The sequence below is a fragment of the Diplotaxodon limnothrissa genome, linkage group LG22, assembly GCF_057381915.1.
Source record: "Diplotaxodon limnothrissa isolate DT_005_m linkage group LG22, D_limnothrissa_male_GT1.1, whole genome shotgun sequence".
Lineage (NCBI taxonomy): Eukaryota > Metazoa > Chordata > Actinopteri > Cichliformes > Cichlidae > Diplotaxodon > Diplotaxodon limnothrissa.
In genome coordinates, this window is record NC_140616.1 from 19,130,066 (window position 1) to 19,146,584 (window position 16,519).

The following is a 16,519-nucleotide window of genomic DNA, read 5'->3' on the forward strand; positions in this document are numbered from 1 at the left end:
TCGATAAAAGCACTCGTGTCGTCAGTGCGGCGCTCTCAGCACATCGTTTGAAGATCTTTATTAGAAATTTGAGCCAACGACGTCAACATGAGTGCATTGTCATTCAATTAAAGCAGTAAAATGAAAATATTTACTTTAACTCGTTTTCGTCAAGTAAACTTTGTAAAAGCTGTTTTTAATGAGCTCCGTGCTGACGAGCTACAAATTAATGTTCAAGCAGCCGTAATAACTGACAGATGATGCGTTTCTCCATCAGGGTGTTGGCGTCTCTAAACCTGCCAGCTGCTCTGGAGGATCTGTCAGGAGACTCCATCCCACAATCCATTGCTGAGAAGGCCAGGAACGTCGTGCAGCACGGAGGACTGCAGAGCATCGAGCAGCTCATCAAAGACCTGCCCGAGCTGTTGACCCGCAACAGAGAGATCCTGGATGAGGTCGGTGACGCGAGCAGACACGTGCCCTCTGACCTTCCTGCTCGCAGCGACCCCAAAATCTGTTTAACAAAGCGAAGAAGCCGCTTTTAGAACAACAGGCTGCAAACAGCTTGTTCGTCATATGGCTTTGCTTTCTTCAAAACGTAGCATATGAATCCTGGCTTGGACGCCGCGAATGTTGGAGTTTTCTACCACCATTATTACCAGAAGAGCGTATTAATGCTAAAAAAACCTCTTAATCGTTCCTAGTGGCGGAAATCCCAGATCCGCATCATCACAGGAATCTAATCCACTGATCGTTGGGCCAAGGACTGTCTGTCCACCGGCTTCAGCCAACCCATTTTTTAAACATCATGCTGACAAACAAATAAACAGATGGGAGGGAAAACATAAAGCACAATCTGCCTCCAAGTTTGTTGGCAGAGTTGAAAAGTCCAAACTGAAATGCCCTAATTTTCCTAAAAAGTAGTCATTAATGAGACTAAAAGGAGGTAAAAAAAAAAAAAAAGACGAAAATACAATTGAGCTCGCCAAAAAATGACTATTATTTGAGATTTTAATTTTTTATATATTGAGTTTTTATTTTTAATTAAACTGCAGTTTCAGTTTTTTTATTTAACATGCATGTTGAGTGATCATTAAAAAGTACACGAGGCAAACAAATACGGACGAGCAAAGTTTATAATCACTGATGTAATAATCGCTGCTTCGTGTGTCTCAAGTGTGGCAGTTTCTGAAAACACATGAATGAATGAATGAATGTCTTTTATTCGAGCAACCAAATAATAAAGTTATTGTAATGTACAATTACACAAAAAAAGAAAAAACAAGTTTAGCTCGAAAAGGAGTGGGATGAAGACAAGCTTTTTAACTCCCACCCCTACAATCTTATCTGAGTTTTAAATTTTGTAGTTGCGCAGTACATTTAAATATTTGTGACATACAATTACGGTTATAAAATTATCGCATTGTCATAATTACGACATACAGTAGTGTAAATATTTAGAATCAATAATACAGTCTTTGTTACCACCGCTGAATATCACAGTCATCACCATCATGGTCATTACATCCTCTCCGTATATTATTTATATTTTAGCTATGAAAATATCAATGAAGTTTGCTTCCATTGTATAGTTGTAACTTCATCAATTTTACTTTTAAGAATTAATTCTGGTCTACTGTTTCCTAATAATGGAGATAACAGTAATAACAACAGCGTAAGACAATAATCAACAGTGTCCATTTCAACTCTACAAAATAATTGTTTATATAAGTATTTGTTGTTAACATTCTATATATAAACAAAGAAAAAAGAGAGAAATAATACAAAGAATATATTATTATTTACTATCATCGATAAACAATCACACACTCGATTCCTCTTTGTACCTTGACAATATACATTTTTTGTACCTCGATTTAAACAGATGAATATTTGGACATTGCTTGAGCTCTACATCCATTCTGTTCCAAAGTTTCACTCCACACACAGACACACACAAACTTTTCCTGGTAGTTCTAACTATCTGCCTTTTAAAGTTACTACATCCCCTCAAATTGTAACCTCCTTCTTTATGTGTAAAGAGCTTTTGGATATTTTCTGGCAGTATACCCTTATTTGCCTTATATAGGAGTTGAGCAGTCGAGAATTCAACTAAATCAATCAATTTTAATAGTTTTGACTGCAAAAACAAAATATTAATGTGACTATAATATCCTACCTTTATCCTACCATTAAACCCAAAGAATACATTATTCTTATAGCACATTTTTGTAGTATAGCCAGGTGATGCAGAGAACTTTTGTAATTATTGCCCCACACCTCTACACAATAAGTCAAGTATGGTAGGACTAGTACACAGTATAACAAAAACATTGCATGGCAGTTTAAGAAGAACTTGGCTCTATTTATGATTGAGATACTTTTGGACACTTTATTTTGTATATGTCTGATGTGTGATTTCCAGCATAATTTGCTATCAATCATTACTCCCAAGAATTTTATTTCTGATACTACGTCTATGACTACACCATCTATTTTTATTACAGTATCTTCATTTACATTGTAATTCCCAAAGAACATTACCTTGGTTTTACTCAAATTTATAGATAATTTGTTAACATCCATCCATATTTTTAATTTCCTTAACTCGTTGTTAATGTTAAGTACTAGGTCACTATGGTCGTCGTTAGAATAAAAAATATTGGTGTCGTCAGCAAATATAACTAATTTTAATAACTTTGATACATTAAATATGTCGTTTATATAAAGGTTAAATAGAGTTGGTCCCAGAACTGATCCTTGTGGCACTCCACAGCTAATGCCCAAATACCCCGATTCAAATTCGCCCATCTTCACATACTGCTGTCTCTCAGTCAAATAACTTTGGATCCATTTCAAGGCCACTCCCCTAATACCATATCTGTCTAATTTTTTAAATAATCTGCTATGATTAATCGTATCAAATGCTTTCTTCAAGTCAATAAATATCCCTGCTGCATGTCTTTTTCTATCCAGACTGTTGGTTATCTCTTCTATTGCATCAATGATAGCCATTGAAGTTGACCTTCCTGTCCTAAATCCGTACTGACTTTCATTGATTAGTTTATGTTTGTCAATAAATTTACCTAGTCTATTATTATAAAGTTTTTCTAATATTTTAGAAAACTGCGGGAGCAGGGACACTGGTCGATAGTTAGTGAAGATGTGTTTGTTTCCACTTTTATATATGGGTATAACTTTAGCTATTTTCATTTTCTTTGGGCATTTCCCCGTTTGAAATGATAAATTACATATATAAGCTAGAGGTCTGGCAATGCTATGTATGATTCGTTTAACTAATGTCATATCTATACCAAAACAATCAGTAGAGGTCTTGTTCTTACAGTTGTTAACTACATCTAAAATATCTAATTCAGTAACTCCCGACAAGAACATAGTCTTTGAATTTATTTCTATCAGTGACATTTCGCTGTGATTACTTTTTGGAATTGTTGTAGCCAGCTCCAGTCCCACATTTACAAAAAAGCTGTTAAAACACATGCCACAATGACAGGATCTCACCAGCTGTATAAGCAATTTTTCCGTATCCTGACATTATAATAACAATAATAAGAATATCCAAATAGTCTAACAGATTCCTCATGTGTCATCAGGACCTCCCCAACATGATACATATTCAAACCCGTTTGAAAACCCACCTTTAGAATCGGTTCTGATTACTTTTTTTGTATCATTTCTTACTCGGGTTTCCTCATTTTATGTGTCTTTAAACTCTGTTATCTTATGCTGGTGTTATGTCCTCTCATTATTTTAAATGTACAGCACTTTTGTGCTAATCGATGTGTATCGGTGGTGTTTTTGTCCTCTCAGCGTCTTTGTGTTCTCGTCCTTTAGTCTCTGAAGATGCTGGACAATGAAGAGACGACCGACAATGAGCTGAGGACCAAGTTCAGCCAGCGCTGGAGCAGAACTCCCTCTGGAGACCTCTACAAGCCCCTTCGAAGCGGTATGCCAAGGAAGATTGTTGCTCTCATTTGTTGTTGGTGTTGGGCGCTTTTTAAAAAAAATTTATTTATTGGGGCCATTACACACTGAGCGCGCTGCAAAAGAACAACAGGAAATTCCTAATTTATTGGACACAAACTTGTCGTGCAAGTTTATGCGCTGTAAAAAGCCCTCTCTTAGTCCCTCTAATCCTCTCCCTACACAGAGGGCGCTAACTTCCGCAACATCTTGGACAAGGCAGTGCAGGCCGACCAGGTGGTGAGGGACCGCTACAACACCCACTGTGACATGATCGCCCTGCTGTGTAAACCAGAGAACGAGCTCAACGCCGCCATCCCCTCTGCCAACCCGACCAAGACACTACAGGGCAGCGAGGTCTGTCTGACATCTTTACATCTTTGTTTGTGAGCTTAAATATTGGGAATGTGCTTTTTTTTTTATTTTTATGTGTGTGTCCCATAAACGTCGACTCCTGCTGCACAGAAACCCCCGGTGGACATTGTGTTCCTTATGGCCCTTTACCTCCTCCCCTCACTGCCTCCCTTTTTCTTTTCTTTTCTTTTTTTTTTTTTGCTGATACTGTGTTGTGTTTCACTGGGGAGCTCAAATAACTAAGCAAGCAGAACTGAAAGAACTGCACCTCTCTCCAGCTGCTGGACTCACTGTAACAAGGGTGAGAGGTTAATGTCGGACTGTGGAAAAGTCATGTGTCTACCTTCCCCTGTAGGTAGTGAACGTGCTGCGCTCTCTGCTCGCTCAGCTGGAGGAGGTAAAGAAAGAGAGGGAGACTATCGAGGGAGAGATCAAGTCCGTGACCTTTGACATGTCCACCACCTTCCTGACGGCGCTGGCTCAGGATGGAGCAATCAATGAGGAGCAGCTGTCGCTGGGCCAGCTCGACCAGCTGTACGGCAGCTACAACCAGCGAGTGCAGGCCAGCCTCCGCACACAGGAAGAGCTGCTGGGGAAAGTTCAGGTACAGGCAGCTTTGGTGGGAAGTGTGCGGGTTTTATGTGTGTTTATTGCTTAAATTGGGTCAGAATTCCCTCACGGGAATGATGCTTTAACTGTATCGGATTAAAAGAATGTATAGATGGACATAAAGTGCATACATAATAAAAGGAGTCGGAGGTTAACCGTCCTCTCGACCTGCGATCTGCTTCCAGACGTCCCACCAGGAGTTCAGCAGCCTGAAGCAGTCCAACGCAGACTCCAACCAGAGGGAGGAGGTCCTCAAGAAGCTGGCCTCGGCCCACGACAGCTACATGGAGATCAGCAACAACCTGCGCGAGGGCACCAAGGTACGTGCTCAGCAGAACAGCGGGACCAGCCGTGCCGCAGCGATGCATATCTTTTGTCAGATGTGCTCTACTTTTGTGCGTCCCAAACCGGGTTAGTTATTTTTGTCCCTGTTTGTTTCTCCCCGCTCAGTTCTACAACGACCTGACAGAAATCCTGCTCAAGTTCCAGAACAAATGCAGCGACATCGTTTTTGCCCGTAAGACGGAGCGCGATGAACTCCTCAAGTACGTACCCGCACGGTCATTCCAAGCTGGCCAAGAAGGAAGACTGTTTTTGCAGTTGGGTTCTGTTTTATTTTATTTGTGATGTTCGATTTTTGCTCTCAGGGACCTGCAGCAGAGCATCGCTCGAGAGCCCAGCGCTCCAGCCTTCAACGTTCCCGCCTATCAGAGCACTCCCGCTGCCCCCTCCGGCCCCGCCGCCCCGGCTCCTGGACCGACCCCTGCACCCAGAACCGTTTTTGTAAGCGGATACTCAGCCCAGCATTGAATATTATCAACATCTGTCAGTCGTGTGCTCATCTTTCTGTTCTCTCCCTCTACGTCTTCCAGCCTGTGCAGCCTCAACAACCCGAGTCAAAGCCCCAGCCCCCAGCCAGGCCACCTCCACCAAGCGTGATCCCTCAGGCAGCCTCCACCACACCCGCCAGCTCACAACCTGCTGCCGCTCCCACTAACAACCCACCACCCATGGCACCCCAGGCCCAGGGACCACCTTACCCCACCTACCAAGGCTACCCTGGGTCAGTTTTCAAATCTGTCTTCTCTGTTTTTTGTTTTTTTTTCCAGTGGATTTCTCAGATCTGAGCACCTCATTTGGTCCTTAAAGTGACAAAAAAAAAACTGCTGCAGGTTGACCGGTTCGCATTCTCATTGGTGCATGAAATATCTTCTCAGTAAACATGGAGCAATTAAAAATCTATAGATGGTCTTTAATTTTACCAGCTGCAAATGCCATTAAACCCAAACTCAGTTCTAGCTCTGTATACTGATGCTAGAAGAGGGCGTTACTTGCTTCATTATAACTTTTAAATGAAGTCTGCAACCTTTGACTCTGAAGTGTTTTGATTATACAATGTTTGAAGTTTGTCTCGTCTGTTGTCTTTTCCCTGCAGGTACTACCAGATGCCTATGGGCTACAATCCTTATGCTTACAGCCAGTACAACATGCCCAACATGCCCTACATCCCCTACCAGACTCCGGGTCAGGGAGGATACCCAGGAACTGCTCCAGCAGGACAGCCCTACCCAGGCTACCCCCAACAACCCCCTCAGCAACAGCCCTACTACCCTCAGCAATAACTCCCCTCTTCATCCCCGTATTCCTCACATGTTAACACCAAATTTAAAAAAAAACAAACAAACATCCCCAGCAATAACACTTCAATCCCATGGGCTCCTCCACTCGTCTTACACTTTTTCTCCTCCTGACAGCAGCTGTGTGAAGGTGGAGCTGCTGAAAAGCCTTTAACACTTTTCTGTAACTCATCTTTCTTTTTGTTAAGCGCATGTTTTTCTGGATCCTGGCAGCACTTTTCCCTAAAACTGTTTCAGCTTTCATCAGTGCACTAACACCTCCTCCTCCTCTTTATTTTTTTATGTACTCATTTTCTAAAAGTTTTGTTGATTAAATTAAACCCTTAACCTCTTTCCGATGATAACTGACTCTTTGACTGAGGTGGACTGCTGTAACAACACTCATCGAGGCGCACAGAGCGGCTCTTCATTTCCTCGCTGGAGACTGTGCATCTGTATTGACTCAATCAAATCTCCCAGCGCATCTATATTAACTATATTACTATTTTTGTAATGAATACTGATGCTTCTCTGATGTATAAATCTATAAAAAAAACAACAAGAGAAAAACGAATGGCCGGTAGGTTTTCTAATGTAGATGACTGTTTTTGTTTCTCTTTCACTCTTTCCTCTCGCTCTCTCACCCCGGGAATGTGGGTTTATTTCCGTGTTACAATCAAGAGGCTGTACAAGTGGGAGAAATGGCTCTGCTATATAAATATATGTATAAATAAGACTCTGTATGTGATTAACCGAGACACTCTGTGTGCGCCACTCCTGCTCTTTGTGTTTTTGTTTTTATCCATCACCTTTGAGATTAAAAACAACAGCAACTAGACGCCATTTGTTTGTCTTTATGTGTTTCAGATGTCTTTTATTTATTGATTTATTTATTTTTTCCTCTCCTTAAACTGTGGAGGTTTGTAAAGCAGCCAGAAGAGGGCAGTCCTGCAGTTCACAGGGGAGGGGGAGGAGGGGGTGTGAAGCAGCACTACCTGCCGTTGTTGTTTCTGTCAGCCAATCAGAGATTGACTTGTCCCATCCAACTAATCGGATGCTTTTTGACCCCCGAGCACTGGGGGCAGATCCCATTTAGATGACATGCAAATTACGTTCCAGTGAGGTCGTGATCTCATCCAATCATATTTCCCCGCAGGTGATTTCTCCATAGACAGATTTCATCCCGAGATATTTATTCAGTGTCAGGAGACGCTAATGATTTCGCATATCTCCTCCCCGTGTGTGCGCGCACGCGTTTGTGTGTGTGTCAGGGAGGCAGATGGCAGCGCAGTGTGATGTCTGGAAGGATGCATGGAGATGTTGGCAGAGAGCTGCTGGTCCCCTGCCTACATCCATCACTCCACCTCTCTCTCCATTTTCTCCTCTCTTCTGTCTAATCTGTCTTCTCGGGTTCCTACCACCACAACTCTTTAAAAAAAAAAACTCACCATATTTCACTTAAGTTTCCCTCTGTGCTCTTCCCATCCTTTGTTTTCCTTCTTATCAGATTTTTTTGCTTTGCTCTTAAGCGTTTTCTCTTTTTCTAAATAATTATTATTTTTGTACACCACCTGGCATTTCCTCGCTCCCCTGGCTCATCTGTTTTTGCTTACCATTCGTCTGTCCTTGCTGTCCGAGCTGCGAATCGCTGGCAGTGAGTTATCTACACCGGTCAGTATCTCCTGGCTCATAAACGTCTCGCAAGATTACGTCAGTGTGCGCGCTCGCGCTTTGGAGTGAGACTCACAAGGAAACAGTTTTAATCCGATCTAACAGCTCGCATCTCCTACTGGAAGTGACACAACACATACACACTGCCATGTTTTTCTCTCTGTGTATATCTATACAGCATGGCTCTGCCGCCGCTGCTGCCAAAGCCAATTGTAGCTCTGGATGTGTTTATCAAAGGTGTCTGTGCGTCTCTGCCGTTTAATTTTAACAAGGCGTTCTCCACCGGAGGAGTGTCATATTTTAATTGGTCTGAAACAGAATAAAGGCAGCGAACAGAGCACTGCAGTGACAGGTATTAATTACCTTCTGCCTAATGGCTCCCAAACTCCGCACTCAGCCATATTGGTGTTCACACTATTCTTACTCCCCCACTCTTCTCTCTCTCTTTCTCTCATCGCTTTGCTCTCCTCCTCACCATGTGTTTGTCGGTAATAAGGCTGAACCGAGGCTTTTCTTTGGCTATGATGTTGATAATTGCAAAGAAATACTCGATTAGAGGAATTGCTGCGCAGAGATACCCAAACGGGGGATTTGGGGCAATTTTTCATTTGTCCTAGGGTTTATGTAAAGAGTGTTTCAGTTTAATAAAATAATGGAATATAGAGCTGAAGCTCGTACACTAACCAGCCACTTACCAGGCATACTTATTTAACTCGGCAGCAGCTCGGAGCGTTTAGGCACGAAGGCACGGACACGACGACCTGCTGGAGTTCAAACCGAGCTTCAGAATGAGGAAGGAAAAGGGATTAAGTGACTGAACGTGGCTGCTGATATACTGGGATTTTGCCACACAAGCATCTCTAGGGTTTATGGAAAGGGTGTCAAACATAAGGCCCAGGCGCCAAAATAGGCTCAGCAAGGACTCCAACCTGCCTCAATGGACTGCTTTGAAAAATGTTAAGGAGGGCATAATTATTATATAAAAGACATGATAAAGACCAGCCTTATGTCCTTTTATACTACACCAAAGTAATTACCAGATAAACATTTAAATGACAGTGAAAAATCAGGAACTTTTCTATCAACCATATTTAGAGATAGAAATACATACAGTGCTGTGCAAAAGTTTTAGGCACCTGTGGAAAAAAATGCTGTAAACAAAGAACACTTTCAGAAATATAAATGACTGTTTATTGGCCCCAAATAAAAATATTCTGCAGCAGGACAACAAACTCAAACACACGGCCAAAGTCATTAGGAACTATCTTCAGCGTAAAGAAGAACGAGAAGTACTGGAAGTGATGGTATGGCCCCACAGAGCCCTGATCTCAACATCATCGCGTGTGTCTTGGATTAGATGAAGAGACAGAAGGATGCTACATCCACCGAAGATCTGTGGTTAGTTCTTCAAGATGTTTGGAACAACCTACCAACCGATTTCTTTCAAAAACAGTGTGCAAGTGTACCTAGAAGAATTGATGCTATTTTGAAGGCAAAGGGTGGTCACACCAAATATTGACTCGACTTACATTTCTCTTTTGTTCATTCACTGCATTTTGTTGATTGGTGAAAATAAATGATTAACACTTCCATTTTGGAAAGCATTGTTTGTTTACAGCATTTTTTCCTCACCTGCCTAATGAGTGTGAGTTCACAGTGACTGTGTCAAGCTCTAAAAACTGTCCAACATGGAAAAAATCCCAAAAATGTAACAAAATTGGATGTTTGCTTGGAAGTTCCACTGAGATAAAGATCTACACAAATTACATTAGAACTGACATTAGAACCACACGCAAGCTTTAGGCATTCATCACAATATACAAAATCAGCAGCAGGGGTTTCTCAGTAAAAACACCTGCATGCTTCCTGCAGCACATTTTTTTATGTGCTTCTAAATTTAGCAGCAGGAATGTTGACACAATGGTCCTTTTCCTTTTAACTGGTTTGCCTCCACACGCTGCAAGGAAAAACATTTTTATGTCTTGGATAAATGGCAAAATAACACACAGAATTATTCCGGCAACACTTTCCTTTGGAATTTTTGACCTGCTTGCTCAGTTCCTCATGGGAAAGGTTTATCAGGATGGGACTTTTCAGTCACTTCGGCGCTCTCAAATCTCATCAATGACTGATCGCCTTTGCTGCCTGTCTACAATATGGTCAATACTGGCCATATCTGTCACTGCCTGTGTGCTGTGTTCTATGTGCTCTATATTCAGAGACTAGGTATTGTGTTGTGTTGAACCATTTGTTGTAATATTTTTAAAAAATGTAACAAAAACTTCCATTCATCCATTTTCTTCTGCTTATGCAGGGTCGGGTTGTGGGGGCAGTAGCCTAAGCAGAGAAGTCCAGACCTTGCCACTTCCCCTCGCTTGTCCGGGGGAACCCCGAAGTGTTCCCAGGCCAGCCGAGAGATATAATCTCGCCATAGGGACTTGGCCAGAACACCTCGCCCAGGAGGCATCCTTGTCAGATGCACCTTAACTGGCTCCTTTTGATGTGGAGGAATAGTGGCTCTACTCTAAGCGAGAGGCAATCTTGTTCTTTCTGTCACTACCCAGAGCTCCTGATCATAGGTGAGAGTAAGTACATATATCCACTGGTAAATTGGGAGCTTTGCTCTATAAAGTTAATAGAGATTAAAACATACATGGACGAACCCTCCTTGTAGTTTAAACAGGACTGATGCTGGAAGTTCTCAGGTGTTTTGTTAATGAGGGTCTACCTGTGTGAACTTTTAACCTCTGCCTGTGATTGGTTCAGGTTGTCTGTTTGTTAGAGTGATTCCAAAGGTTTTCATGGAGGACTTTTTATTATTATTATTAATCCTTTACTCGCTGTGTGATCGGGGAAAAATGGACAATAGCGGACTTTTGTCTTCCCAAGAAAGCACCACAAACTAAAAATCCAGTGTAGGTATTGTATTGTGATTGTAATTGAATAAGTTTTGCTGTGACGGCCCCTCTTTAGTGTGCACACACCCTGGCTATCATTCAGCGTTCCTCTTTCGGCTCACTTTCTTTGAGGAGAGTGCGAGAAGCTCTAAAAGGAAAAGGCACAGTGCTAAAATCTCATTTATGGTGTTAATTTGATCAGCTATCTGTCAGCTCACAAGTTGCCAGTATCAGTGCCTGTGCATTGCCTGATAATTTTGCCTCTACTAAAGCAGCTCTCTGGCCCTGCTATGTGCGATATTTTTTTTTTCCCCATAGAAGCGAGATGCCTGAAATAGCTCTGATTGACAGGTATAGAGACACAGTTACTATAACAACTACCTCCTGGCTCTCATGAGCACTTCTCTTCCTCTCAACCACCACCGCCATCATCCCTCCCCCCTCACCTCACCTCTTCTCTTTTCATTTTCTTTTACCACCTCTCCTTTTTTACCCCCCCCCCCTCCCCAATCTTCCTCTCACCACCCTCCCCCCTCCACTATGTGCATGTGTGGGTGTAGAGGGAAGAGATTATGAAAAAAAAAAGATGAACTCCACTGCAATATTTCCTTCACATGGAGATGTTTGTGTTGCAAGATAGAGGCCTGGCACCAGCTATTGGATCTAACCTGTGTGGGTGAGGGTAGGCGAGAGTGGGAAGATGAAACATGCTTATACAACACGGGCAAATAAGCCTTTTATATTCTTTTCGTGTTTCCTTTTCGGTGCCTGTTCCTCTGTCAGGTTGAGCCGCTCTGCTTGTATAATCAAGTCAGTCCAGCGTGCTCTGTGTTCCTGCATGCGGTATATATGTGTGTGTGTGTGTGTCGGTGGGTCTGTTTGCATGTGTGCACGCAATTTGTGTCAGCGAGCGGCACAGTGAGGCCACCCGATATGATGAGTGAATTTCAAGCATGATAGGATCTAGTGGGACTGACAACGGAGAGCGCACAGAGAAAGTAGGTGTGTGTGTGTGTGTGTGTGTGTGTGCGCGCACTGCTGGGAAGAAGACGGACGTCATTGCTACCACCTGCTTCTGTGGGACAAAGGCCAGACGCATACACAGACATTTGCATATGCAGACAGCCAAGCAGAGGTCAAACCAATCTCTTAACATAGCATTAATGATATGATTTACTTAGCCCCCACATCCAACCACCTCCACCCACTTGCCCCCCCCCCACCACCACCCTGTCTTCACCCTCCCTCCCCCAGCCCCCTGTCCCTGCCTCTCCTTTCATCTCCCCGTCTCTGAGTCATCACACAGGGTGAGAGGTCTGAGGAAAACAAGCTGCCAGAGTTGGACATGCCATAACAATGCAGCACCTGTCAGTGCATGTGTGTGTGTGTGTGTGTGTGTGTGTGTGTGTGTGTGTGTGTGAGTACATGTGCATGCTGCTGTCTCAGAGCGTCTGTCATCAGGAGAAGGCAGGGAACATTTCCAAGTGCTACTGTAAATACAAAGACACTGTGCCCTGTCTGTGCTTGTATGTGTGTTTGTGTGTTTGTGTGTGTGTCTGCGTGCGCGTGTGTTCTCACCGCTGTGGCTTTCTCCAGAAGTTGCTCTGTCGCCCTATTGATTGGCTGTCTCACTTTGTGGCAGGAAATGAGACGGCGGCTGCCACTCAGCACCTGTGTGACCCCCCCACCCATCCACAGAGAGCTCCTCTAATGATCTGAGCTCAGCTGCCTGGGTCTTGCACTGCAACCGCTTCCTCACCGGCTCACGGGCTCAGACCTGATCAGTGGCGCACCCATCAGCGTCTCACAATCGTGCACACATCAGACAGGTACTCCTGAAAAATATGTGTGTGCGCGTTTCAAATAATGAGAGCACCTGTAGAGGTCTCTCCTCTGCAGAAGTTGATGATTTGGAAGAAGTGAGCTGTGCATCAGGTTGTGCTTTTGTGCTGATCCATTGCACTGAACTGACCGGCTGAACTGATGTAAACTCGTGCTGATGCTGTCAGCTCGGTGGCAAATTTGAGCCGATTTTTCTGCAGCGTTGACACGAAGGCGAATAATTCAGAATTAATTAGGCTATGACACACAAGAGGAAGGGGGGGGGGGGTGGGGGTGGGGGTGCAGCCCATAATAAGACATTTAAAACAGGATGGGATCTGGTATCCAAGTGCAGGGTATCCATAGAGACCGTTGCTATGGCGGAGAGAAATCTCACCTCATTAGGAACAAATATAAATAGCCTTGCGACTCAGCTTATGGTCATGATGGCCACGGTTGAAAGAACAGGCTCTGAGGCTCCCGGGTCAGCAATGCAGGCTGGAGAGTTAAGTGGAAGACAGAGAGATGGATAAAGGGAGTAATTCAGAGAATTAGAAGGAAGGAAGATGGTTCATAAAGGGGAGAGAATAGATTGGGTGCCTCATGGTGGGAGGCAAAGAAAGGGAGGAGGAGGAGGTGGAAGGGAAGAAGACAGATGCGTAAAAAAATGGAGACAGAAAGCAAGTTTGTCAGTAGCATCTGAGGAAAATCTCCCAAAGGTCAACCTGTTTGCTTGTTTCTATCCTCAGGAAGCTTTTTAAAAAAAGCCAAATAAGTAAAATCTGCATTCACATCCACTGAACTTTGGATTTAAATAAAAGTACAAGACAATCCAGATACAAAGTGCAAAAGAAAGCGTGACTAAAATAGCATAATGAGACGGTGTGAGAGACTTTTTTTCTTCTTCTCTTCTCAGCAACACATGAGCGATGGAGGAGGGGAGGAGGTGGGAGTCGTGGGAGGAAAAGTTGGGAGTGGGAGAGAGGTTGACAGCCGAGAGTCGAGGAGACTGATGGCAGCAAAGTGAAAAGTGGAGACGTCCTAGCACAGATTGCATCAACAGGTCTGAGCCCCTCCAGGTATGCTGCAGTGCGCCGCAGTGTTACTACAGTATTGACTCATCCCTGAACGTCCGGAGATTCTCTGCGTGGACTTCATGCTTCTCACTTCCTGTGTTTTACTTTCTCTTTCGCTTCTTTTGCAGCCTGCGGTCTCATGCTGTCTGCATGCATGCGTGCAGACAGCATGTATGTGTGTGTGTGATTTAAGTGCATATCCATTGTGTTTTGTCATCAAGCCTCAGTTAGCAGCTGAAAGTCTGCTTAGTGGCATGAGACCAATGTGGTTCCTCTGCGTCCCTGACCTGTGTAAAATCCACCCGCTTATTATTCGTTCACATCAGATATCCAACTGTGTCCCCCCCTCCTTGTTTGTAATCATAATTATTGCACTGTAAGTGCATCCCACCCCACCCCACGCCCTCCACATATCTGCCGTCTCATGCTTAATTGCTTTCAAACCTTTTCAAAATGTGCCAGATTATATTAAATCTTGCGGCAAAAATCAGCAGAGATCCATCTGCATGGTGAATGCCATCGCACCGCTTGAGTAAATTTAGCAAATTTCAAGCAAACTGATGGGTCAATTAAGGCAGGAGAAGCAGAGAGAGAGAGAGAAAGAGACTCCCTCCTCTAAGATGCAAATAAACCTTAAAAGCTCGTCGCGGCTTCCTGTTCTTCAAAGCTAAATGGTTTTTCCTCTGCCTTTTGTTGTGAACAGTGTGTTTTCAACTCGGGAACAAAGGTGTCTGCGACTGAAAGATGAAAACTGCGACAGCTGATGAAGATGGTACAGAGTTCAGACGCACGTTTGTGTGGGCCGTCTAATTGAGGGGATTGTTTGATTCCTCTCCCCTCTGTGTTTCTCTCTCTGAAGGCCTGTCAAACTCGCACTCGGCGGAAGAAGAAGGAAAAAGAAAGAAAGAAGAAGAAAACACAACAACGCGTATGGAAGGACCGGAGGAGCAGAGGAGGGAACGAGAGTAGCGATGGAAAGACGGCATTTAGGAAGAAAAAAGGAGGGAGTTTACGCCCACCGCCTGAAGAGATGAGAAGACAGGCAGAAGAGGAGGGGAGGGGGGTGAATGTGTGGAGGAAGCAGCAGTGTGAGTGTGTGTGAGTGTGTGTGAGTGCCATAGCCCATCAGCCTGTCAAACATCCGTTACAGACCGCAAACCCACACAGCCATTGTGCTGCTGAGGTCTATCACTTAACAGGTGCACCTTCTTCACCCTCACACATCATCTTATGATACAATATATACGTATTTGCGTCCGTGTGTGTGTGTAAAGGTGTGCGTGTGTAGGTGGCCACATTTACGCAAGTTTGAGCTTCGTTCACTGAGCTCAGCCCATCCTGGATGATTTCTGTGTAAGCGGTGATCCACAGTGAGTCACGCTCATTGATCAGAAAATAATAATTAAAAAAAACAGCCGGGTGGATTCTTCTCCCGAGCTCCTTCTCCTCTCCCTCTCTGCCCAACCCACGTTTGAACCCTCATTGTTCCTCGCCGTGCTCACAGTTTTATAATTCTGACTGCTGACGCACCGCATCTAAATTCATCACCCACTTACCCAAAGGTGTTACAGCATTGATTTCAGCACTTTTTAGTGTTTTTTTTTAGTTTTTTTGTTTTTTTTTTTACCTCAAATACCCTCAGAAATAGGTACAGTTTAGATCAGAGGATATTACATAACAGAGAGAACACAGGAGCCCCCTTTAAATAAGGTTAATGTTCTTCTTCTCTGTTGTGTGTGGGCGATAAAAAGCAGCATGTGATATCTCTAATTAGAATACTCGATCATTGTGAAATCGGCGAATCGCACCCCTGAAACCTCCAAACCTGTAATCCATATGCTCGGATATATTTGCAGTCTCCGCTTATGATGCACGTCAGGCGTCCTACCAATGAGAATAGTCATATCTGTGTTACTAATGTGAACCCTGTTGTGATGCAAAATAGTGAGTCTTGCTATTTAAAAAAATGCAACCTTTTCAGAGGACCTCTTGTCACTTTTTACCATTTGAGATGAGAAAATGATCTATGTAGGCATGCATTGGTTGTTATAGTTAGAATGTTTACATATGCACAGCTATGTTGGGTCACTTTCTCTGCAACACAAAAACTTCCAGGTTTCATGTGATGTCTTATCCATAATTTAAGAGATCTGTCTGTCCATCTCAGCAGCCATCCATCCCGTCCACTTTAGACTTGACAGGTGTGTTACCGGGTACCTGAGTGAGTACACTGCCGAAGTTTGAGTTGGTTTGGATGAGCAGGCCTCAGATTTTTTTTGGCCTGAGGTTGTTTTCTGACACAGTTTTCTGACACAGACCTCATACACTGAGGCTTGTTATGTGTTGACGTTCTCTTAAACCTCCTAACAAACCTCTTAATCAAAAGGTTTAACCACCAAGATAACATCTCAAACCCTCAGAACCACAAACTGAACCCATATTTAAGTTTAACTCTAAATCCAACCTTCAATTAAGTGTTTAAAAAAGTCTTAGATTCTCAGCCTGATGATCT

General features: G+C 43.4%; 1 protein-coding gene across 2 annotated transcripts in view; it reads left to right on the plus strand.

Moving 5' to 3' along the window:
- Nucleotides 1-7,371, plus strand: part of pdcd6ip (programmed cell death 6 interacting protein) — a 20,494-nt gene extending 13,123 nt beyond the window's left edge. For both annotated transcript variants that reach the window (XM_085346557.1, XM_085346558.1), the window contains exons 10-18: nt 257-434; nt 3,835-3,946; nt 4,151-4,320; nt 4,673-4,921; nt 5,112-5,246; nt 5,377-5,471; nt 5,574-5,709; nt 5,799-5,989; nt 6,362-7,371. In XM_085346557.1, the coding sequence (XP_085202683.1) occupies nt 257-434; nt 3,835-3,946; nt 4,151-4,320; nt 4,673-4,921; nt 5,112-5,246; nt 5,377-5,471; nt 5,574-5,709; nt 5,799-5,989; nt 6,362-6,548 (1,453 nt within the window). In that variant the 3' untranslated portion in view covers nt 6,549-7,371. The remainder of the gene's footprint in view (nt 1-256; nt 435-3,834; nt 3,947-4,150; nt 4,321-4,672; nt 4,922-5,111; nt 5,247-5,376; nt 5,472-5,573; nt 5,710-5,798; nt 5,990-6,361) is intronic.
- Nucleotides 7,372-16,519: the final 9,148 nt, after the last annotated feature.